Source organism: Cupressus sempervirens, chromosome 2 (genome assembly GCF_028749045.1).
Source record: "Cupressus sempervirens isolate cs-2001-9-10 chromosome 2, ASM2874904v1, whole genome shotgun sequence".
NCBI lineage: Eukaryota > Viridiplantae > Streptophyta > Pinopsida > Cupressales > Cupressaceae > Cupressus > Cupressus sempervirens.
This window is the reverse complement of record NC_143119.1, coordinates 286,575,373-286,594,284: the sequence shown is the minus strand read 5'-3', so window position 1 is coordinate 286,594,284 and position 18,912 is coordinate 286,575,373. Positions and strand designations below refer to the sequence as shown.

At 36.0% G+C, this 18,912-nt stretch overlaps 1 protein-coding gene across 2 annotated transcripts in view; it reads left to right on the top strand.

Moving 5' to 3' along the window:
* The window catches only part of LOC149572182 (L-arabinokinase-like), a 307,470-nt gene that overhangs the window by 82,678 nt on the left and 205,880 nt on the right, over nucleotides 1-18,912 (top strand). For both annotated transcript variants that reach the window (XM_089813447.1, XM_089813448.1), the window contains exons 6-9: nucleotides 4,956-5,022; nucleotides 18,249-18,306; nucleotides 18,523-18,590; nucleotides 18,672-18,734. In XM_089813447.1, coding sequence (XP_089669573.1) covers nucleotides 4,956-5,022; nucleotides 18,249-18,306; nucleotides 18,523-18,590; nucleotides 18,672-18,734 — 256 coding nt within the window. The remainder of the gene's footprint in view (nucleotides 1-4,955; nucleotides 5,023-18,248; nucleotides 18,307-18,522; nucleotides 18,591-18,671; nucleotides 18,735-18,912) is intronic.

Here is an 18,912-nt window from a genome sequence, read left to right as displayed (position 1 = left end):
AGCAAAAAAACGTGATCTTCCAAACAAAACGATTTGATGTTTAAACACAAAAATGGTGATCACTATGTGATGTAATCAGCAAATAGGGCCAAAACGATTTGATTCCATACAAAAATGTGATCAAGCTTTGAAGATTTATGGAGTTTTATACAAACAACGTGCCCTAGCTTGGGAGTTTCAAACACGTTTTTGGGTGCAATAACTTGATTTTTGATGAGGGCAAAATGATCACCTCTTCAAAACATGATGAATGCAACTGATTTCATTCAAATCCATGGAGAAAATCAGAAGTTATGATCAAAATAGGAGGTTTTTGGAGCAAGAACATGTTTTCTTCACATAATAGGACATTTTTATGTTCATTACATATTTTAAAACATGTTGTAAGGTAAAATAGGACTTTTTTGATGCAATTGCATGTTTTAAAATATGTCTTTGGTTATAATCTCACTTTTTGAAGCCCATTACATATTTTAAAATGTGCAAGTCTCCAAAATCTCACTTTTTGGAGTCACTTACATATTTTAAAAACATATCTCACCTTTTTCATGCACAAGCATGAAAACTCAACTTTTCATGTCATTGCATCAAAAAGGTCCACTTTTAGAAGCTTTTGATGTAATGACTTGAAAAAGGTCCTCAAAATAAATTTTTATATGCATTAGCATGAAAAGTTTCCACTTTTCATAGTTTTTTACATGCATATGCACATAAAATGTCCACTTTTAGGCTTTTAAGTTATGCATTTCACTTATTTTTATAAAAATGTCCACGGTATGGGTCAAAAATAATATTTATGTATTATATTAATCAATATAAGTCATAAACGTTAAGTTAAAGTGACATTTATATGGTTCTATAGTCACTTTAAGTGAAAAATTAAAAAGTAACTCAACTTAAAATTATAACATAAAGTGCACTATAGTCACTTTAAGTTATAAATTTAAATGAAAAGTAACTTTAAAACATAACAAAAAGTGAGTAAAATGTTATATTTTCAAAAAGTGAATGTCAAAATGAAAATATAACATCATTTTTTTAATTCGTGCTGTTGCACTTAAAATGTCCACTTTTGAGGCACTAAAATGATCATATCTCTTGACTGACAACTCCGATTGAACTCTAGGTTAGACTGAATCGAAGGAGAAAATGAAAGGCATAAGATGAGCGAATTCAAAGGACCAAAAACAAGCAGACACAAACTCAAAAGCAAAGAACGGACTCTGAAGGCTTCAAAAATCAAGCAAAGGCTCGACAGAAAGAAAAACAAAAACGACTTGACGAAGGCCTTCAGTAAAACAATTTGATATTCGAATTGAAAAGAATCAATTGATCAACATTAAGCAATTGAATATCAAATTCAAGCTTAGAGAGACACGAAACTAGCTTGAAAAAGTTTCGTGATGTTACCAACATTTTGTGGTGACAAAATGCAGGACAACAGTGTGGATGGCGAATGAGGTGAAAACATGTAATCGATGCACGTGCGGATGGCGAATGAGGTGAAAACATGTAATCGCATTTGTCAGATGAGATGTGGGATGTAATGACATAGAAATGGAATGTGAAAAATGATAATGCTTTCGCATGTAATGAAGGAAAAACAAGTTTTTGGGAAAAAACTTGCAACTTCTCCAAATGGAGAAAAACCGACAAACAAGCACACAAAACCAAAACAAAAGGAAAAACATACCTTTGAAAACAACTCAAAACATGCCAAGATGCAATGCACTCCAAAGATAAAATTCGAATTTGGAACTTGGGGAAGAACCAAAAACATCAAAATGAAGGAGAAATTCATATTTAAAGGAAAAATGCACATTCTAGGGCAAAGATTTTTACAAATGGCATCCATTCAATGATTTTGTGCATAAAACCAACAAGGATAAGCATGAATTAAAATGCAAGAAAGAATACGTCCACTTACATAAAGAATAAGTGCCAAAAATGAAGGAAAAGGTGCTCTTTGCTTGAAATCTTCTTCAAAAATGGTGAGAACTTTTCAAATCTTGTAAATTCGAATGATGAAAGGCAGCAAACAAGGAGATTATTGTGCAAGATGCCAAAACGTGCCCTAGATTGTCTCCTTTTTGCAACGTTTTGAAGATTTCAATCCCTTAAGACGTTTTTTGCAAAAATGTGTTCTTCCAAGCAAAAAACGTGATTCTCCAATCAAGTCAATTTGGTGTTTAAACACCAAAATGATGATCACAATGCAATGTAATCAGCTAATGAGCTAAAAACGATTTGATTCCAAGCAAAAACGTGATCCAACTTTGAAGATTTATGGAGTTTTATGCAAACTCATGCCCTAGGTTGGGAGATTTGAACACGTTTTTGGGCTCAATAAACTGATTTTTAATGGGGGCAAAATGATCACCACTCAAAAATGTCTTGAATGCAAGTGATTTCATCCAAATCCATGGAGAAAATCTCTAGTTATGATCAAAATTGGAGGTTTTTGGAGCAAGAACATATTTTCTTCATAAAATAGGAAATTTTCATGTTCATTACATATTTTAAAACATGTTGGAAGGCAAAATCGGACCTTTTAGAGTCCATTGTATGTTTTAAAATATGTCTTCATGCATAATCTCACTTTTTGAAGCTCATTGCATATTTTAAAATGTGTAAGACTCCAAAATCAGACCTTTTGGAGTCATATGTTTTAAAAACATGTCTAACCTTTTTGATGCACAAGCACAAAAGCTCAACTTTTCATGTCATTGCATCAAAAAGATCCACTTTTACAAGCTTTTGATGTAATGACATGAAAAATGTCCTCAAGGTGAGTTTTTATATGCAATAACATGAAAAGTTTCCACTTTTCATTAGTTTTTTGCATGCATAAGCACATAAAAAGTCCACTTTAAGGCTTTTTAGATATGCATTTCATTTATTTTTATAAAAATATCATCAATATGGGTTAAAAATAATATTTATGCATCATATTAGTCAATATAATTCAGAAACATTAAGTATTTGATTTAAAAATCAAAAATTTAAAAAGTACCTATATAGTTCGATAGTCATTTTAAGTGAAAAATTAAAAAGTAACTCAACTTAAAATTATAACATAAAGTGCACTATAGTCACTTTAAATTATAAATTTAAATGAAAAGTAACTTCAAAACATAACAAAAAGTGAGTAAATGTTATCTTTTTGAAAAAGTGAATGTCAAAATGAAAATATAACATTATTTTTTTAATTCGTGCCCTTGCATCTAAAATGTCCACTTTTGAGGCACTAAAATGACCATATCTCTTGACTGACAACTCCGATTGACCCCTAGGTTAGATCGAATTGAAGGGGAAAATGAAAAGCATGACATGAGAAAGTCCAAAGGACTAAAAACAAGCAAACAAAAATTCAAAAGCAAAGAATGGACTGTGAAGGCTTCAAAAATCAAGCAAAGGCTTGATAAAAAGCAAAACAAAAATGACTTGACGAAGGCCTTTAGTAAAACAATTTGATATTCAAATTGAAATGGATTGATTGATCAACATTAAGCAATTGAATATCAAATTCAAGTTTAGAGAAATGCGAAACTAGGTTGAAAATTTTTCGTGTTGTTACCAACATTTTGTGGTGACAAAATGCAGGACAACAGACTTGATATTCTTGAGCATATTATATCCTCAGATATCACGAGTTAGGTGATATCTCTTTTCACAATAGATGAGCCTATTGTGATATATATACTTGTTTAGATCTTTATCTTCCCTAGCCAAGAGGGAGTGTTGAAGTATGATAGCTATGGTATGAATGATATATATATATATATATATATATATATATATATTAGTGTACTTTGTGTATACTGATATATGAATATACATATGATTGCTTGAATATACATATCATTCGCACACACACACACACATGCATACCAGTATACTTTGTGTATACTGATATATGTATATACATATGATTGCTTGAATATATCTATCATTCACATACCAGATCATAACATCATACAGTCCCAAGTATATTGACTAATCTGTACTTGCAGATTATAGATGACTAACAATGATTAATCCATGTTCTTGGTAATGATCAAATGCAGGAAACAAATCAGATTTAAGTCTGATTATATTACCTTCAGAATCAGCGATCTCATATATATATGTTATTATTTGTCAAGGATAAAATCATAACTAATCCTGATTAAGTGATTGGGTCTTTCTCCTGTATTGAATCGGTGCATATGAAGGGGCATGTCCTGAATGTACTTTTCTCCACCATGTGGAGACATGTCCATTCATGGACACATGCACTCAATATAATAGATATACTCGATCTAATCTGCCTAGAGAACATCGAATTTAATAGATGTTTATCTGGTGCAGATCGGGTATTACTAGAAGCAGAATTCAGACTTGAAAGATTCAGGATTTATCAATATTGAATTTACATCTCATCTACACCTGACTTAAGATTATTATTTCTGATTGAAACCTGCATTCAAGAAATCTTAGATTAGTATTCATCAAATTCTGAAAATTGAAAAGATATTAGTTACTCTAATCTGAAATAAATTTAATCTACATTTACACTTTCAAAAGGAAATTATTCAGATTATTGTGCGTCATTAAAAATTTTATTGTTAAGAGCTATTCATTGAATATTCACTTTTGAACAATGGATGAGCTAATTATGCCATATGTATAAGAATTGATGGATTTTAAGAATGGCGCTATGAACATGAAAAATATTATTTTTATTGTAGAAGCAAACGAAACTGTTGGAAAATTTTGTGGCTGTAACTAACGTGTTCCTTCTTTTCTATATTGCTTCAGGATTTTTTTTTTTCAGCGTTATAAGATGTATAATTATATTTCTTGTACAAGTGAAGGGTCTTTCTGTTATAACACGAATATGTCTTTACCCACATTTAATGAATGTGCTTTACTTTTTAGTCTTATTTAACAAATGCTTGTTTGATTATACGCAGTTGGGATTTTATCTATGCAGAATATGTTATGGCAGCTGGTCATCATCACCGTTCTATTGTTTGGCAGGTATTTTTCTGTTCAGTCTTTGTTCTTGAAATAATTGTCATGGTGGATGTCTGTTGGCATGATTCAGGTGGGTGTTATGAACAATGGGCAAAGGAGTTTTATACAAATCAATGAAGTTCAAGAAAAAGTGAAAAATGATTTATAAGAGTCAATCAAATTTGATAAAAAGTAAAAATCTTTTTTAATTAAACCTTGTTTTGGCAACCAGGAATACATGCCTTCTTTCATGTGTGTTGCAATAATATTAAAATAAAAATGCTTGCATATTGAAACTAATTAAATCATACATCTTGGGTGCTCTGTTCATTTTTAGGAGATCTAACATATCTTTCTTCATCATGCATAGACTTGCCAACATGACTCCTTTTGCTTTTCTGCTGTTTCCTCCACCATTATGATTCACTATAGTACTGTTCTCCATTATATATATATGACTGCATATATATTAATGTATATACTTATATAAATATGATTATCAAATGATTAGTGATCATTTCATATGAAATTGATATTGATCAAACCTATTTTGTGTAAGACTGATTATCAATTATGTGTAATCAATCACACATTAACATTATGCATTTTTTTCTTCGATATCGACTATACATTGTTCGATCAACTTTCCTGCATTAACTGCTGTTACTGCAGCAGTACATTGAAATTCCATCGTGGATATTATACAGCAATACATGAAAGTACTATCGTGGATATTACCACAGCAATAATGCTTTCGTGGATATTACCACAGATATATATATTGAAATGCCATCATGGATAATTAAACAGCAGTATTGTGGATATTAAATAACATCGTGGTTATTGAGCATCACTCTAATCACATTATGTTATGAAACTGTGCCATTGAGTTGGGCGGGACATGCCTCATGTAGAGGCATGTCCCTCCGTGAAGTATGTTCTCGAAGGGACATTTCTCTACATGAGATATGTCCATTCATCAATATATATCTATGCTCCACGGATTTCCCGGGATAGGGACGTTTTAGGGGACGGTGATGTGTTTCCAGTACGAGTTGAAGCCAAAATTTAGGAGTCGGGACCTTAGGGGATGATGATTAAAAACATGAGATTTGTTTATTTATAGAGATAAAATTCAAATATGCATATCATAACATTGATAAACCATTCACCATAGACATTTTAGAAGATGAATACATGGAGAATTATCAAGTGACAAATATTAAGTACTTGCATTATAACAATATCACATACATATATAGCAAAAATCAAAATGCCTAAAGGCCTTAAGTATCATGCATGAAATCAAAATGAAATAAAGAGAAGTCCAACTAAAATAGTAAGTAGTAATTACTAAATGCAATTTTTTTCCTTCATCTTAGCAAGTATTTCAAATTTAAAAAAAAGCAAAAGAGTTAGTTTTTTAGTGTTTTAAATTTTTAATGGACCCACTAGGGGTCTATGCAGACATCAAAAATTAAGGTTTGCGTATTTTTGTTGTCTTTAAGATAACTAGGGGCCTATGTAGACATCAAAAATTAAATTTTTTTGGGTGTTTTTTGCCTTTAGTTGACCTGCTCGAAAAAAAGGGATGGGCAACAGTTTTGGGGATGGCAAAGGAGTCCTTGGTATTGTTGGCTCTCCCCAAGTTTCCTACAAAAAAAATTGCCGTTTCGGGGATGTTTCCAAATTTGGCAAAAAAGGGATGGCTCTAGGGACGATGAAAATCCGTCCCTGCATCCCCATTTCGTCCTCGAGACGGGTACGACTCCAAAATCATAGGGGACGCATCCTTGTGGAACATTGATATATATATACACACACACACACACACATACACTAACATAAATGAAATCTTGGAAACTACAAAAAATGAAAAGTGTGAGTACAAGAAAAGGGCATGTGACGTATAGAATCTTAGCTCCATCCATTGGTTTGTGCCCCTACAAATTCTAGGGGCTATAAATTCTATGGGGGTTCTATCTATTGCCAGTGCATGAACTATAGAAAGTTGTAGAGAACTATGATACTAGAATGGGGGGTGGGGTGGGGGCTCACAGAATCATAACGCATCGATCTTTCCCTTATTTATGGCCCTACAATAATCTAGAAGGGGGCCCCTACAATAATAGGCTACCGGGGCCCCTACAATAATAGGTGAAGGGGCCAAACGAGATCCCCCGCCCGTCCCTCGCCCGCCTTTCCAGTGCACAATGAGATCCCCCGCCTTCAAGTTTTTGCATGTAATAACTATCAGATGGTATATTGCCCTTGTGGGGCATACCGAACAAAATGATTGGACCGGCACGTAGGGCAGCGCTCCGGGTAGTAAAAGTCCTCCCACTACCAATCATTGGCACTATCAGGCAGGTTCTATCGGCCTATGTGCATGCAGAAGGGTAGGGCTGCATGCTTACTGACATTAATTTTGATCTGATATTCTAGTTGTGCAATATTCTATTAAAGGCAACATTAGAGACATTATAAAGTCAAAGATAATAGTTAAAATAAAATTTTAAATTGCCTACCATTTAAATCTGATATATCTTAATAGAAGCCCAAAATGAATTACTCTTTGCTGCCACACTTCTTTATCCTTTTTTGCTAGGGTGACTTTATCTTTATGGACTTTGAGTTGATCTAGGCACATAGTCAACATCGCTTCAATCCTGGCAACCTATGAAAATTTATCAGTTGTTAGGATCTTTGTCTTTGCAATAGATTTTGCCTTTTCCTCAAAGGAATTCACCATTTTCTCTGTTTCTTCAAATGCCTGCTTGTCTTCTTTGATGAATTGGATATTTATGCCATTCGATATTCTTCTTGGCAATAGACAATATGTTGTCATCAGGATTTTTCATAGGATTTTTTGCGAGGAATATCATGACCTCGTATCTCTGTACCTTGCTCATCTGCAAGGCGACTTGCATCCATTCCAATTCCTTTATCACTCTTGTTACTTCATCATAGATTTTTGTCAAACTAGTGATATAGCTAGTCCCTTGTTTCACAATCACATCTAACCACTCATGAAATGCATCAACAATTATATTATTCCTTTGAATTTGATTTGACAACTTTTGGCTTGTGGGATATTTTGGGTCAAACGCCCGAGGGGCTTCTGAGAGTGGTAAAGGACTAGGGAATTGTAGAGCATTTATGTATTTATCCATGTGTCTCAAAACCTGTTTCAGTTCCTTCTTATCTTGCCCATCTTTCCAAGTTCCTGAAATCATCCTTATAGTGGAAGTCTCCAAGGGCTTTGCATTAGTAGCTCTTGAAGCAACTCGCATGTCTACCTTGTCAACAATGATGAAGTCCTTGGAGGAGGCTTTGTCCACATCTTTGTTTGTAGCAGGTTTGTTGATTTCTGCGACCTAACGCCCTGTCTTTTCATCAACCTCCATCTTTGATTCTGTTTTCAATTTCTTAGGTTTGGATGCCTTACCCAAACATTTTCTCACCATGTCTTTGATTGGAATGAAAATGGGAACCACACTCTGGTTCTTGCTGATTGAGGCTTCTAACCAATTAGGAGGGGTTGAGGTACTTTTTGTTTGCAGTGTGTTTGTATGTCTATTAGCTTCGTCTTCACTAGGCTGAGAAGGTTCAAGATCTTTCTCAAGTGCTTTCCCTTTATTCCTAGTATACATATCAACAATCTCTACTGCTTCTTGGTTGTTTATCTCTACACGGTCCTCCTCTGCAAAATCAATCAACAAGAATTTCTTCCTTTGGGCTCTTGTAACCTTTCACAAACAAGGGACAGGTTTAGAGGAGCTTTCTTCGACTTCTTTGGTGAAGCATGTTAAATTCTCACAAGGGAAGTACCTGCAGTATCAACAAGTTCATTAGTAGGGGAAATATGCCTCGATGAGCAAGTAACCTTGGGCTCAATAGTGGGCAGGTTCAGGGTCAAGCAAGGGAACTTTTGTTAACCAACAACTTCTCAGCCACCTCCTAGTCTTACTAATCACATTGAATGACCTCTTTTCAATATTATCATCTTTTTTGTTCCAATCGATCTCTAGGATTGGTTGCCCTTGAGTTTTTACCCCAAATTCAGAATCTAACATAACTCGATCATCTTCCCAGTCAACCACTGAGATATTTATTGGTAATTTCATGGCGACTATTTGATTTAGGGTGAACCTAGACCATAATCTCATCCTAACCTCGAGTTCACTATTGTAATTTTCCTAGTAATCTTCTAATTGTGGTTCATGCATAAATTGTTTATCAATATTCAAATGTGCAACTGCATATCCTCGATTATCGAACTTGGGCCTAGTTGAATAAGGGTAGAGATTCTATCTTTTAAATTCAAGTTCTATTATCTGAGTTCAACAGGGAGGACTACACTAGCTTTTCCTTTCTCTTTTAAATGTTTGTCATTGTGGGCTAACTATTTGCTAACCTCAATCACAACATATTTGTCTAGGGCATGTTTGGGTAACTTAAAGGGTGCACCTTCAAATCCCCCAACTTTGTTATATGTAAATATGTTGAACTGAATAAAGTAGCTGCCATACATGCTGACCAATTCCATATCTTCAGAAGACATTCTTATTACGATAATAGATAATTGTCTATTATTAATTAATGTTTATCTATTGTAGATAGCTAGTTAGCTTTAGTTTGCTTTTGTATTTTAGCTTTCTCTATTAGAATAGAATGTTTATATTCTTTACGATCATTTCCTAAGGAAACATCATTTTATTCTTTTGTATATAATGACTTTTTAGTCTCTGTTAATAACAAGCAAGTATTTTACCAATTACTTCTGTAATATGGTATCAAAGCCTATAGTTAATTTTTTTGAAAAATCTATAATTTCTTTTGAAATTAGTTGTTCAAATTTTTCAAAAAATCATTTATAAGGTTTTTTATTCAAAACCCACCTAGGGTTTTTGTCCTTGTGAGAAATTCCTTTGTGCAAATCGTGGGTTGTGGTCTCTAGTCGCATTTGAAATCATTGCAGAGCTCGTTTCTTCTGATTGCTTTGGGCAGTGCGTGTTTGATATCTTTGGAATCACAGCATCATCTTCTTGGAAGTGCTCACGATTTTCTCTGCAAATTGTGTCTGCAAAAATCACGCCTTTTGGTTTGCAACTCGTGATTTTTCGTGCAATTTCTTGAGCATTTTTGGTGTTGTTTCCTCTTTGCTGTCTCAAACAAAACGCCTCTATTTTGATTAAAATCGACCATTTTTTTTTTTGCAAAACACCTCTTTTCTGCAATTTCGACCATTAATGGCCGCTAGCTAAGGTTTTCTTCGAAACCTTAATTTTTGGGCTCGAAATTTGTTTGATTAGAAATTCTTGGTGGGTTTTTTGAGAGTTCAACTAGGTTGCTGTCCAATTTTTCTAGGTGCCTCATTTTTCATGCATCAATTTTTGACCCAACGAATCTAGAAAACGACACCATATTCCTTCGAGGTTTTTTGAGCTCTCTTCTGGGTCACTCTAATTTTTCTGGGTCTTTCATTTTTTGCCTCAAAGAACGTGCCTTCACAAATTTTCACAAATTTTCATTGAAAAATGTGCCATGGCATCTTTGACAAACATTTTGCTCGAGCACAACTACAAATTCAATGGTTGAAATTATGGCACTTGGAAGCAGCAGATCATCACAATTTTTGAATATCGCAACACCCATCAACTTGTACTAGGTGTTATGAAGCATCCGACTGTTCTTGGTTCTGATCAAGATACATGGGATCTGAATAGTCGGGAAGACAACTGCCGAGATCTAGACACATCTCAAAGGTCTTTATGAGACTTTTGACAAAAGCAGAGCCTTCTTTTTGAAAAACACTCTGTTTTCTATTATCATGAATGAGCGCACTTTGCTCTAGGCACATCTGAATCAGATTTAGGTAATCTGTGATCAGTTACTTACCATTGGTTGCAAGATGGAGGAAAAGGATATTGTGGTTATCACTCTTTTGGAGTTTGCCAAAGTCCTATGAGCATTTTATTGAGACTTTCAACATCACATCTTCTGGTGTTGATTTGAAGTTCATTGATCTCTGTACCCTGCTGCTTCAGATACATTGGTGGAAACAATAGTTCGATAGTAGCTCTAGTTCCACCTCCACAAAGAAAGCCTTTGCCATGAAATCCTTTCAAAAGGATAAAGGCAAGTTTTAGTAGCTATCATAGCAGAAGTCTTTTGCTACAACATTGGATGGTTCTCGAAAGAAGAACATTCAATTCAACTACTGTCACAAGTTTGGACACATGAAGGTTGAATGTCAGAAATGCTTAGCTATACAGGCTAAGCAATCAGGTTCGTAGCTCAAAGCGAATAGTGTAAAGCACACTGAGTAGGCAAAATCTGCCTTTTACACCTTAATGGCTAAAAGACCTATAGATCATGTGAAGTCGTGTGCCTGGTACATTGATTCAGGTGCCTCTTGTCATTTCATTGACCACAGAGATTGGTTTACTGACTACCAGCCTTATTCAGACTGTTATTTTTGGTGGCGGAGAAGAGTATACGGTTGTCGACAAAGGCAACATTCAAATTTAGTCTACTAGGAGGAATCTCATATTCCTTGAGGTGTACTACGTTCCAAGGATGGAACTAAATCTACTATCAGTCAGTCAGTTGCTCCGACATTCTCCACACTTGGATGTCACCTTCAGTTCACATCAGTGCACCATCATTGATCGGGTGACTCAGTCAACTGTTGTAATGGGTCTTGAGGATCATGGTCTTTTCAGACTTATTGAGTCTGGTGATTCTCGGGACTTAGCTTGGTTGCTTGATGGTCTTCTGTCAGCACACTTTGGCATCAGAGATATGTGCACTTAAATGTGCATTATCTCTCACAGCTTGCTTGGGATGAGCTTGTTCTTGGATTTTCAGAGATTTAGACTCAACAGCTTGGAGTTTGTGATGCATGCCAGGCTGGGAAGCAACATTGCACACCTTTCACTAGTGGCGATTCATGGCAAGCTTCTCAGGTACTTCAACTTGTTCATGTCAATATCTGTGGTCCTATGGCCACTCCTTCTGTTCTTCGGTCCAAGAATTTTCTATTGTTTGTTAATGATTTTATTAGAAAAATGTGGGTGTATTTCCTTAAAAAGAAATCATATGCATTTCCTGTATTTCAGAAGTTTAAATCTTTAGTTGAAAGAGTCTGAGAAATCTATTATTACTCTTAGATCAAACAATGGGGTGGGTGGAATTTTGTTCTAATGTTTTCTCTAGTTTCTTTGATACACATGGCTTCAAATGCCAGTTAACCACACCCCACATGCCAGAACAGAACAGTGTAGTTGAACGTCGAAACAGGACAATCACGGAGATGGCTTGATCCATGCTCAAACACATACATGTTTCGAAGAAGTTTTGCCCAAAAGTAGTTAACACTGCCGTTTATCTGTTGAACTGGTCACCCACAGTGGTAGTCAAAGGTAAAACTTCGGAAGAGGCTTGGCCAGGTCGCAAGCCCAAAATCGATCACTTGAAGGTTTTCGGCTCCCTTGCTTTTGTTTAGATCCTTGATGCATCACGCACCAAGTTGGATGCCAAGAGTCAGAAACTCATGCTTGCTGGATATAGCAGTCTTCACAAAGCCTACCGCCTGATCGATGTAGAGACATCTCGTCTCATCTACAGTCGTGATGTAGTCTTTGATGAGCCACGAGGACCTTTCATGCCTATTTTTCCTATTCCTGATCCAATAGACCAGCCTGTGAAGGCTCATGATTTGGGAGTTCGGCTTCCATTAGGTCCACCTGATGGGAGGGCTCCAGTAGCTCCAGCAGCTCCAGTTATACTAGTGAAATACCTGTACAGACACCTCCGTCCTTCTCCTGCAGGATCACCTCGATTTGTAGATGCTTCACCTGAGTTTGATCCTGATTCTTTTGATGAGGACCTTGATCACCAATGAAAGATTCCTGATGGATGCTCTTGCTGATCTGCTGTAGTTTTTAAATTAATAAACTATATTTTCCTATGACTTCTTTGATGCTCTTTGAGAATAGACAGAAGTTGCAGAAGGTTTTTGTTTTTGTTTTGTGTTTTTTGATAGTTTTCACAATAGTAATGAATAATGAACAATAAACATGAAAGGAGACTAAAAATAAATAAGAGCATAGAGCCAAATCAGAATTGCTATAAATCGTACCAGGTAGATTTCTGATTTATAAAGCCCAATAATAAATCCAATGCAGTTCCAAGGAGCTTACATCTAACAATGATGCCAAACTGGTTGGTGAATAATGAACATGAATCAAAGATACATCTGAAGCTGAATACAAACATTCCCTATATTCCACGTGGGGTGTACCTGCGACAAATGGTGGCCCTAAGACTACAAGGATCACGTCCCAGCTGAAAGAATCAATTTGCGACGCTGAAACCATAAATCTGCAACCTGAATCCACAATAAAGAATGGCTTACTCTATCCTTGATAGCAACTGATACCACTGAAAAATCCAATGCTAATAACTGTTGAGGGCTACGTCCTAGCCAATCCAGAACTTGGTGTTTGCGTCCCAGATGAAGAATTTCTCTCACAGAGTCAATTCACAAAAACAAGTTTTTCAATGTGCAGAAGATGATCTTAGAATGAAGCTTCCATCTCCTTATAACCCCCCTCTCAATTGCAAATCGAACCCTAAGTGTCTCCAAGTGGCGTTGTGTAGTGAAAGTGTTATAATTTTCTTATTTTAAAGTGGTCATGTTACTAGAAAATGACCTTTTTCCTCATAGATAGAATTCCATTCATTGAAATGCCTTGAGACCAAAGAGAAAGATTTAGAGAATTTCGAGACCTTTCCAATGAGCTATCACACCATAGGATGCGTATCCAAATGAGGCCAAAAAAGCCCTTATTACTCCAAAATGGCTAAAACTTAACCTTATTTAATTATTAAACGCTAACTTAGGAAATATTAAAAATATAACCCAAATAGCCACAAAATGCCCAACTGACATCACAAACCATAAAATCATCCTGTCACCTGTTTGCAATTGAAGTCGAAAATCAAGGATCCAGTGGCAGTCTCATCCCTAAAATCTAGGGATGATCCTAAAATTTAGGAAACAAGCCCTATCCCTCTGAAATTGAACCCAAAGAGTAATCTCATGGAGACCCAACCTTGGGCAAGATCATACCTCCTAAAAAGTAGGAACTGCCTCCTAAAAACAAGGAACATCTCCCAACTGATCAATAATTGCCAAAACATCAAGTCCCCAACACTGAATAACCATACTGGGTCTCTATCCAACCCTGTCAGCCTACAAGACCCCATAATAAGCTAACTCACATGTCTCTACTAGACTGAGCTAGAGTGGGGACATGACAGAGCATCTCCTGATACTAATGTTCGTGATTCTCCTATCCAGCTTAAGTGGTGGGCTAAGATACTTGCCGATCTTTATGATGATGAGCTCATTGATGGGAGAACTGCTCGGAAAAAGAGAAAAACTATAGATTTTGTTAACTTCGCTCTCATGGCCAACATTCATAGTGTGTTTGAACCTCAAACATATTTCGAGTGTAAAGGAATTCCAGAGTGTGAATAGGCCATGACATCTGAACACCAGAGCCTACTGATAACAACACCTGGGTCCTTTTGGATCTTCCACCAGGGAAGAAACCCATTGGCTGCAAATGGGTTAATAAAAGCAAATACAAATCAGATGGTACTTTGGATAAGTGCAAAGCTCATTTGGTGGCGAAGGGCTTTCCTCAGCGTTAGGGCATTGATTATGTGGAGACCTTTGCTCCTAATGTAAAGATGAGCACCATCAGATTAGTCCTAGCAATGACAACACAATTTAGCTAGAATGTCCATTAGATGGACATCAAGAGTGCTTTCCTGAATGGTGATCTCCATGAAGAGGTCTACATGACGTAGCCTCCTGGTTTCCATGTTGCTGGTAAAGACCATCAGGTTCTCAGATTGGTAAAAACCCTCCATGGCTTGAAGTAGGCCCCTAGGGCATGGTGCATAAAAATTGATAAGTACCTCAGTGATCAAGGCTTTAAGAGGAGTTCTTCAGACTCAAATTTGAATCAAACAAAATTTATGCTAGTCTTTTGATATGACTAACCTTTGCTATGCATTATTGCCTGGGTGTTGAAGTTTGGCAACAGTCTTCTAGTATATTCATTTCTCAGTCCAAATATGCCAGGGCCTTGTTAGACAAATTTCGTATGCAGGACTGCAAGCCTGCATCTACACCTATGGAGAAAGGTCTCAAGTTATCTACAAAGTCCGATTCTCCTTCCGTTGATGATACTACATATAGGCAACTAGTGGGCAACCTCATCTACCTCTCTGCTACTAGGCCTTATATCAACTTCGCACTCAGCTATGTTTCATGCTTTATGACAACTCCTAAGGCTGATTGTTAGATAGCAACAAAGCGTGTGCTTCGTTATGTGAAGGGCACTTTAGATAATGGACTTCTGCACTCTCGAAGTTCTAATCCTAAACTCAGTGGGTTCACAGATTTAAATTGGGTAGGCTCTGTTGATGATAAAAAATCAAGTTTTGGATATGTGTTTAGTTTGGGATCAGGTGCAGTCACATGGACCAGTAAGAAGCAGCAGGCAGTTTCTCTCTCCTCTACAAAGGCCGAATACAGAAGGACTATTAAGGTAGGATGTGAAGCTGTTTGGCTTTGTCGGATGCTTGTAGATATGCAAATGTCACTAGCAGGACCGACTACTCTGTTTGTTGATAACGAAGGCATTATCAAGTTAGCACGAAATCCAGTCTTCCATGAATGAACCGAGCATGTGGATGTTCACTGCCATTACATACAACAGCTGGTTGAAGACGAGACTATATATTTACAATATGTTCCCACCATAGATTAGATTGCAGACATTCTCACGAAGCCTCTTGGTCCTGATAAGTTTGTAAAATTTAGACGATAGCTTGGTGTTCTAGATAGATTGACCATTAAGGGAGGGTATTGCAATAATAGATAATTGTCTATTATTAGTTAATGGTTATCTATTGTAAATATCTAGTTAGCTTTAGTTTGCTTTCATTTTTTAGCTTTCTCTATTAGAATAGAATGTTTCTATTCTTTAAGATCATTTCCTAAGGAAACATCGTTTTATTCTTTTTTATATAATGACCTGTCGGTCTTTGTAAATAAAAAGCAAGTATTTTACCAATTACTTCCGTAATAATTCTTCTATTGACATCACCTTGCAATTCATACACTAGGTTGCCCGCAAAAACATCGTTAAATCTTAGGAGATTCTCAACATATTTATGTTTTTGTAAATGTGGGTAGTATTCATAAATTTTCATGCCTTCTGTCAAGGGTTCATTTTGCAAATCGTGCCATTCCCTTGTAGAGGCTAGTGTATAAAATAAATAGGAAGACATACAGAGACCAAAATTCCGTATACATTAGTCAACCCTTCATGTAGCCTCTCAACTATTACTTGACCCCAATCAAGGTATTTCTCCCCTTGGAGCAATAATTGGATGAACAAATACATCCAGTCCTCCAAGGAAAAATGCATGAGAGTTAACCTTTAACCCGTTCAGTAAAATAACAATATCTCTTATGTAATGAGGTGTTTTCTGGTCAAGGGTTAGGCAGGCGAGAACCACCTTTTCTTTTCTGCATTCAGGAGCCAATTCCTTGCAATTACACTTCTATAAATTTGATTCTTCACTACAGAATAGGAATAGGAAGCACCTATTGTCAAATCCTCATAGGGTTCCTTCTCAGTATACCTGTGGCAGCCATTATGGTTTCTCTATCAATATTGTTTAACACATAGCCTGCCTTGAGGATACATCTGTTTTTTGCATCATACCTATTTCTGCATTCTAAGACCAACTATGGGCAAGGCGCGACTGGAGGGAATGCAATAGCTTCTACTAACCCACTTTGAACAATTCTGTCTAGCAGAGTTAGGGACTGGGTTTTTAATTTTCTTCAAAATATCCCCTAAATTAGTTTGTGCCAAGGAGGTGTCATTCACGTCAAACAATGTGCTGAGTAGAGTGGAGGTACGCCCTAGGTTGCATAAGGTGGGCCTCATGGAAGGTATTTAGCAGGTTCCACACAATCAAATTTCACAAATGCCAAAATTTACTAGAACAAAGAAACAAAGCCTCTTAGAGCTATCAGATTTCCACAATCCATCAGTGTTGTGCATTTGATTTCTGGATTTGATTGTGTGAACAGATTTTTTACATCAATTGACAAAGCCTCGTCTTCTTCCTCTTAAACAAGCCATTGACAATGGTAGAAATGGGGTATCATGAATAACCTGTTATAGTCATCCAATTCCTAGCAGATCGTGATAGAAAAGCAGTTTACTTCTGAACCTATTCTTTGTCCAACATTTAGCAACTAATGAATTTTGGAAATGAGTTGTGAGACGTACATATAGAGAGGAGAATCAATTTAAAGACTTACAAGTCTTGAAAATGATTTTAAATGACTCACGATTTGACATCAGTTTGACACATCGTTTATAACTAATCCCTTCTACATGAAGGCCTTCACTTCTAATAATTACTCTCCCTAATCATTTTTAAAAGTGTTGACAGGGTGGAACATTCCTTGCCAACTGAAAATCTTCATCATCTTTTTTTCAAAGTTCGTTATTTTCCTGAACTAGAATGAACCTTGAACCAATAAGGTTCAATGGTTCAAGTTCAAGCTATAGTATCCCTAGCTTGGTTACTAAAGGCAAAAGACACCTTGGTTGTAAAGGCAAGGGAGACCTTTTAACTGACTCGACAATGAACCTTGAACCAGTAAGGTTCAACTTCAACGATAACATTAACATTGACTCTTAAACACACGACTACGAGAGATATTTACGCTAGAGATGCTTGAACTATGAACTTTGAATTAAGGCTTAGGTTCAGTTTTTTGGTTCAATGACACAATATACACAAAACCTGTCAAGGAAAAGGAAGACTCAAACTTAATGACCGAAATGAGCATGTCGGAGGACTTAAATTTTACAAGAAAATGAAAAAGTAATACAGGCTAAAAATGAAGGTAACAGTGTGTTATGTAAGCATCATCAACCTTGGTTAGCATTGTAGGTGCTCACAAGTTCATCTATTTGAAATTTAATGCCACTTTTGCATCAATCATTAGAAATTAGTCTTTACTTTAATCCATAATTCCATCTAGTAACTTAAAAGGATTAGATTATGATTTAACATTGAGTGTATTATTGACACTTTTGTCTGATTAAGATGTTAATGGTTTCATCTTCTTTGTGCAGATTGCAGAGGACTATTCACATTGCCTTTTCTTGCTTAGACTACCAGGCTATTGCCCAAGTAAGTTGAATGAGAATTGAGATATTTAAATATTAGATGAGAGTTCAAAATGAATGTGATTGTGCATATCTATAAATAATTCTGCACCTTATTGTATAATCTATTCCAAGAACTTAATATTCTCCTAGAATCCAAATTTCAATAGCTTCTTTAATTATCTTTACTTCTTTATTATAAACTTCTAAATTCCGCGTTTCTATTCTTTGTCATTTGTAGTGCCAGCTTTTCGTGATGTCATTGATGTGCCCTTGGTGGTTCGGAGACCACATAGAAGTCGGCAAGAGGTCTTATTTTTTTTACACACTTCATCTTTCACTCTCTTTGTTTCTATGTTCCATAGTATCTGACCTCTTAGTACTGTTCAGGTGCGGAAAGAACTTGGGATTGGCAATGATGTCAAGCTAGTTATCTTTAATTTTGGTGGACAGGTGAGAAATTTATTACATCTGATCAACACTGATCATATGCATGTTCATTTCTTTTCATGGATCTTAAGAATGAATGGTTAACACAAAGCTCACAGATATTTTGTACATGTCAGCCAGATATACTGCATAGTGTCCTCAAACACAATCATGTCTATAGCTTCCATCTATTGGTTTATCT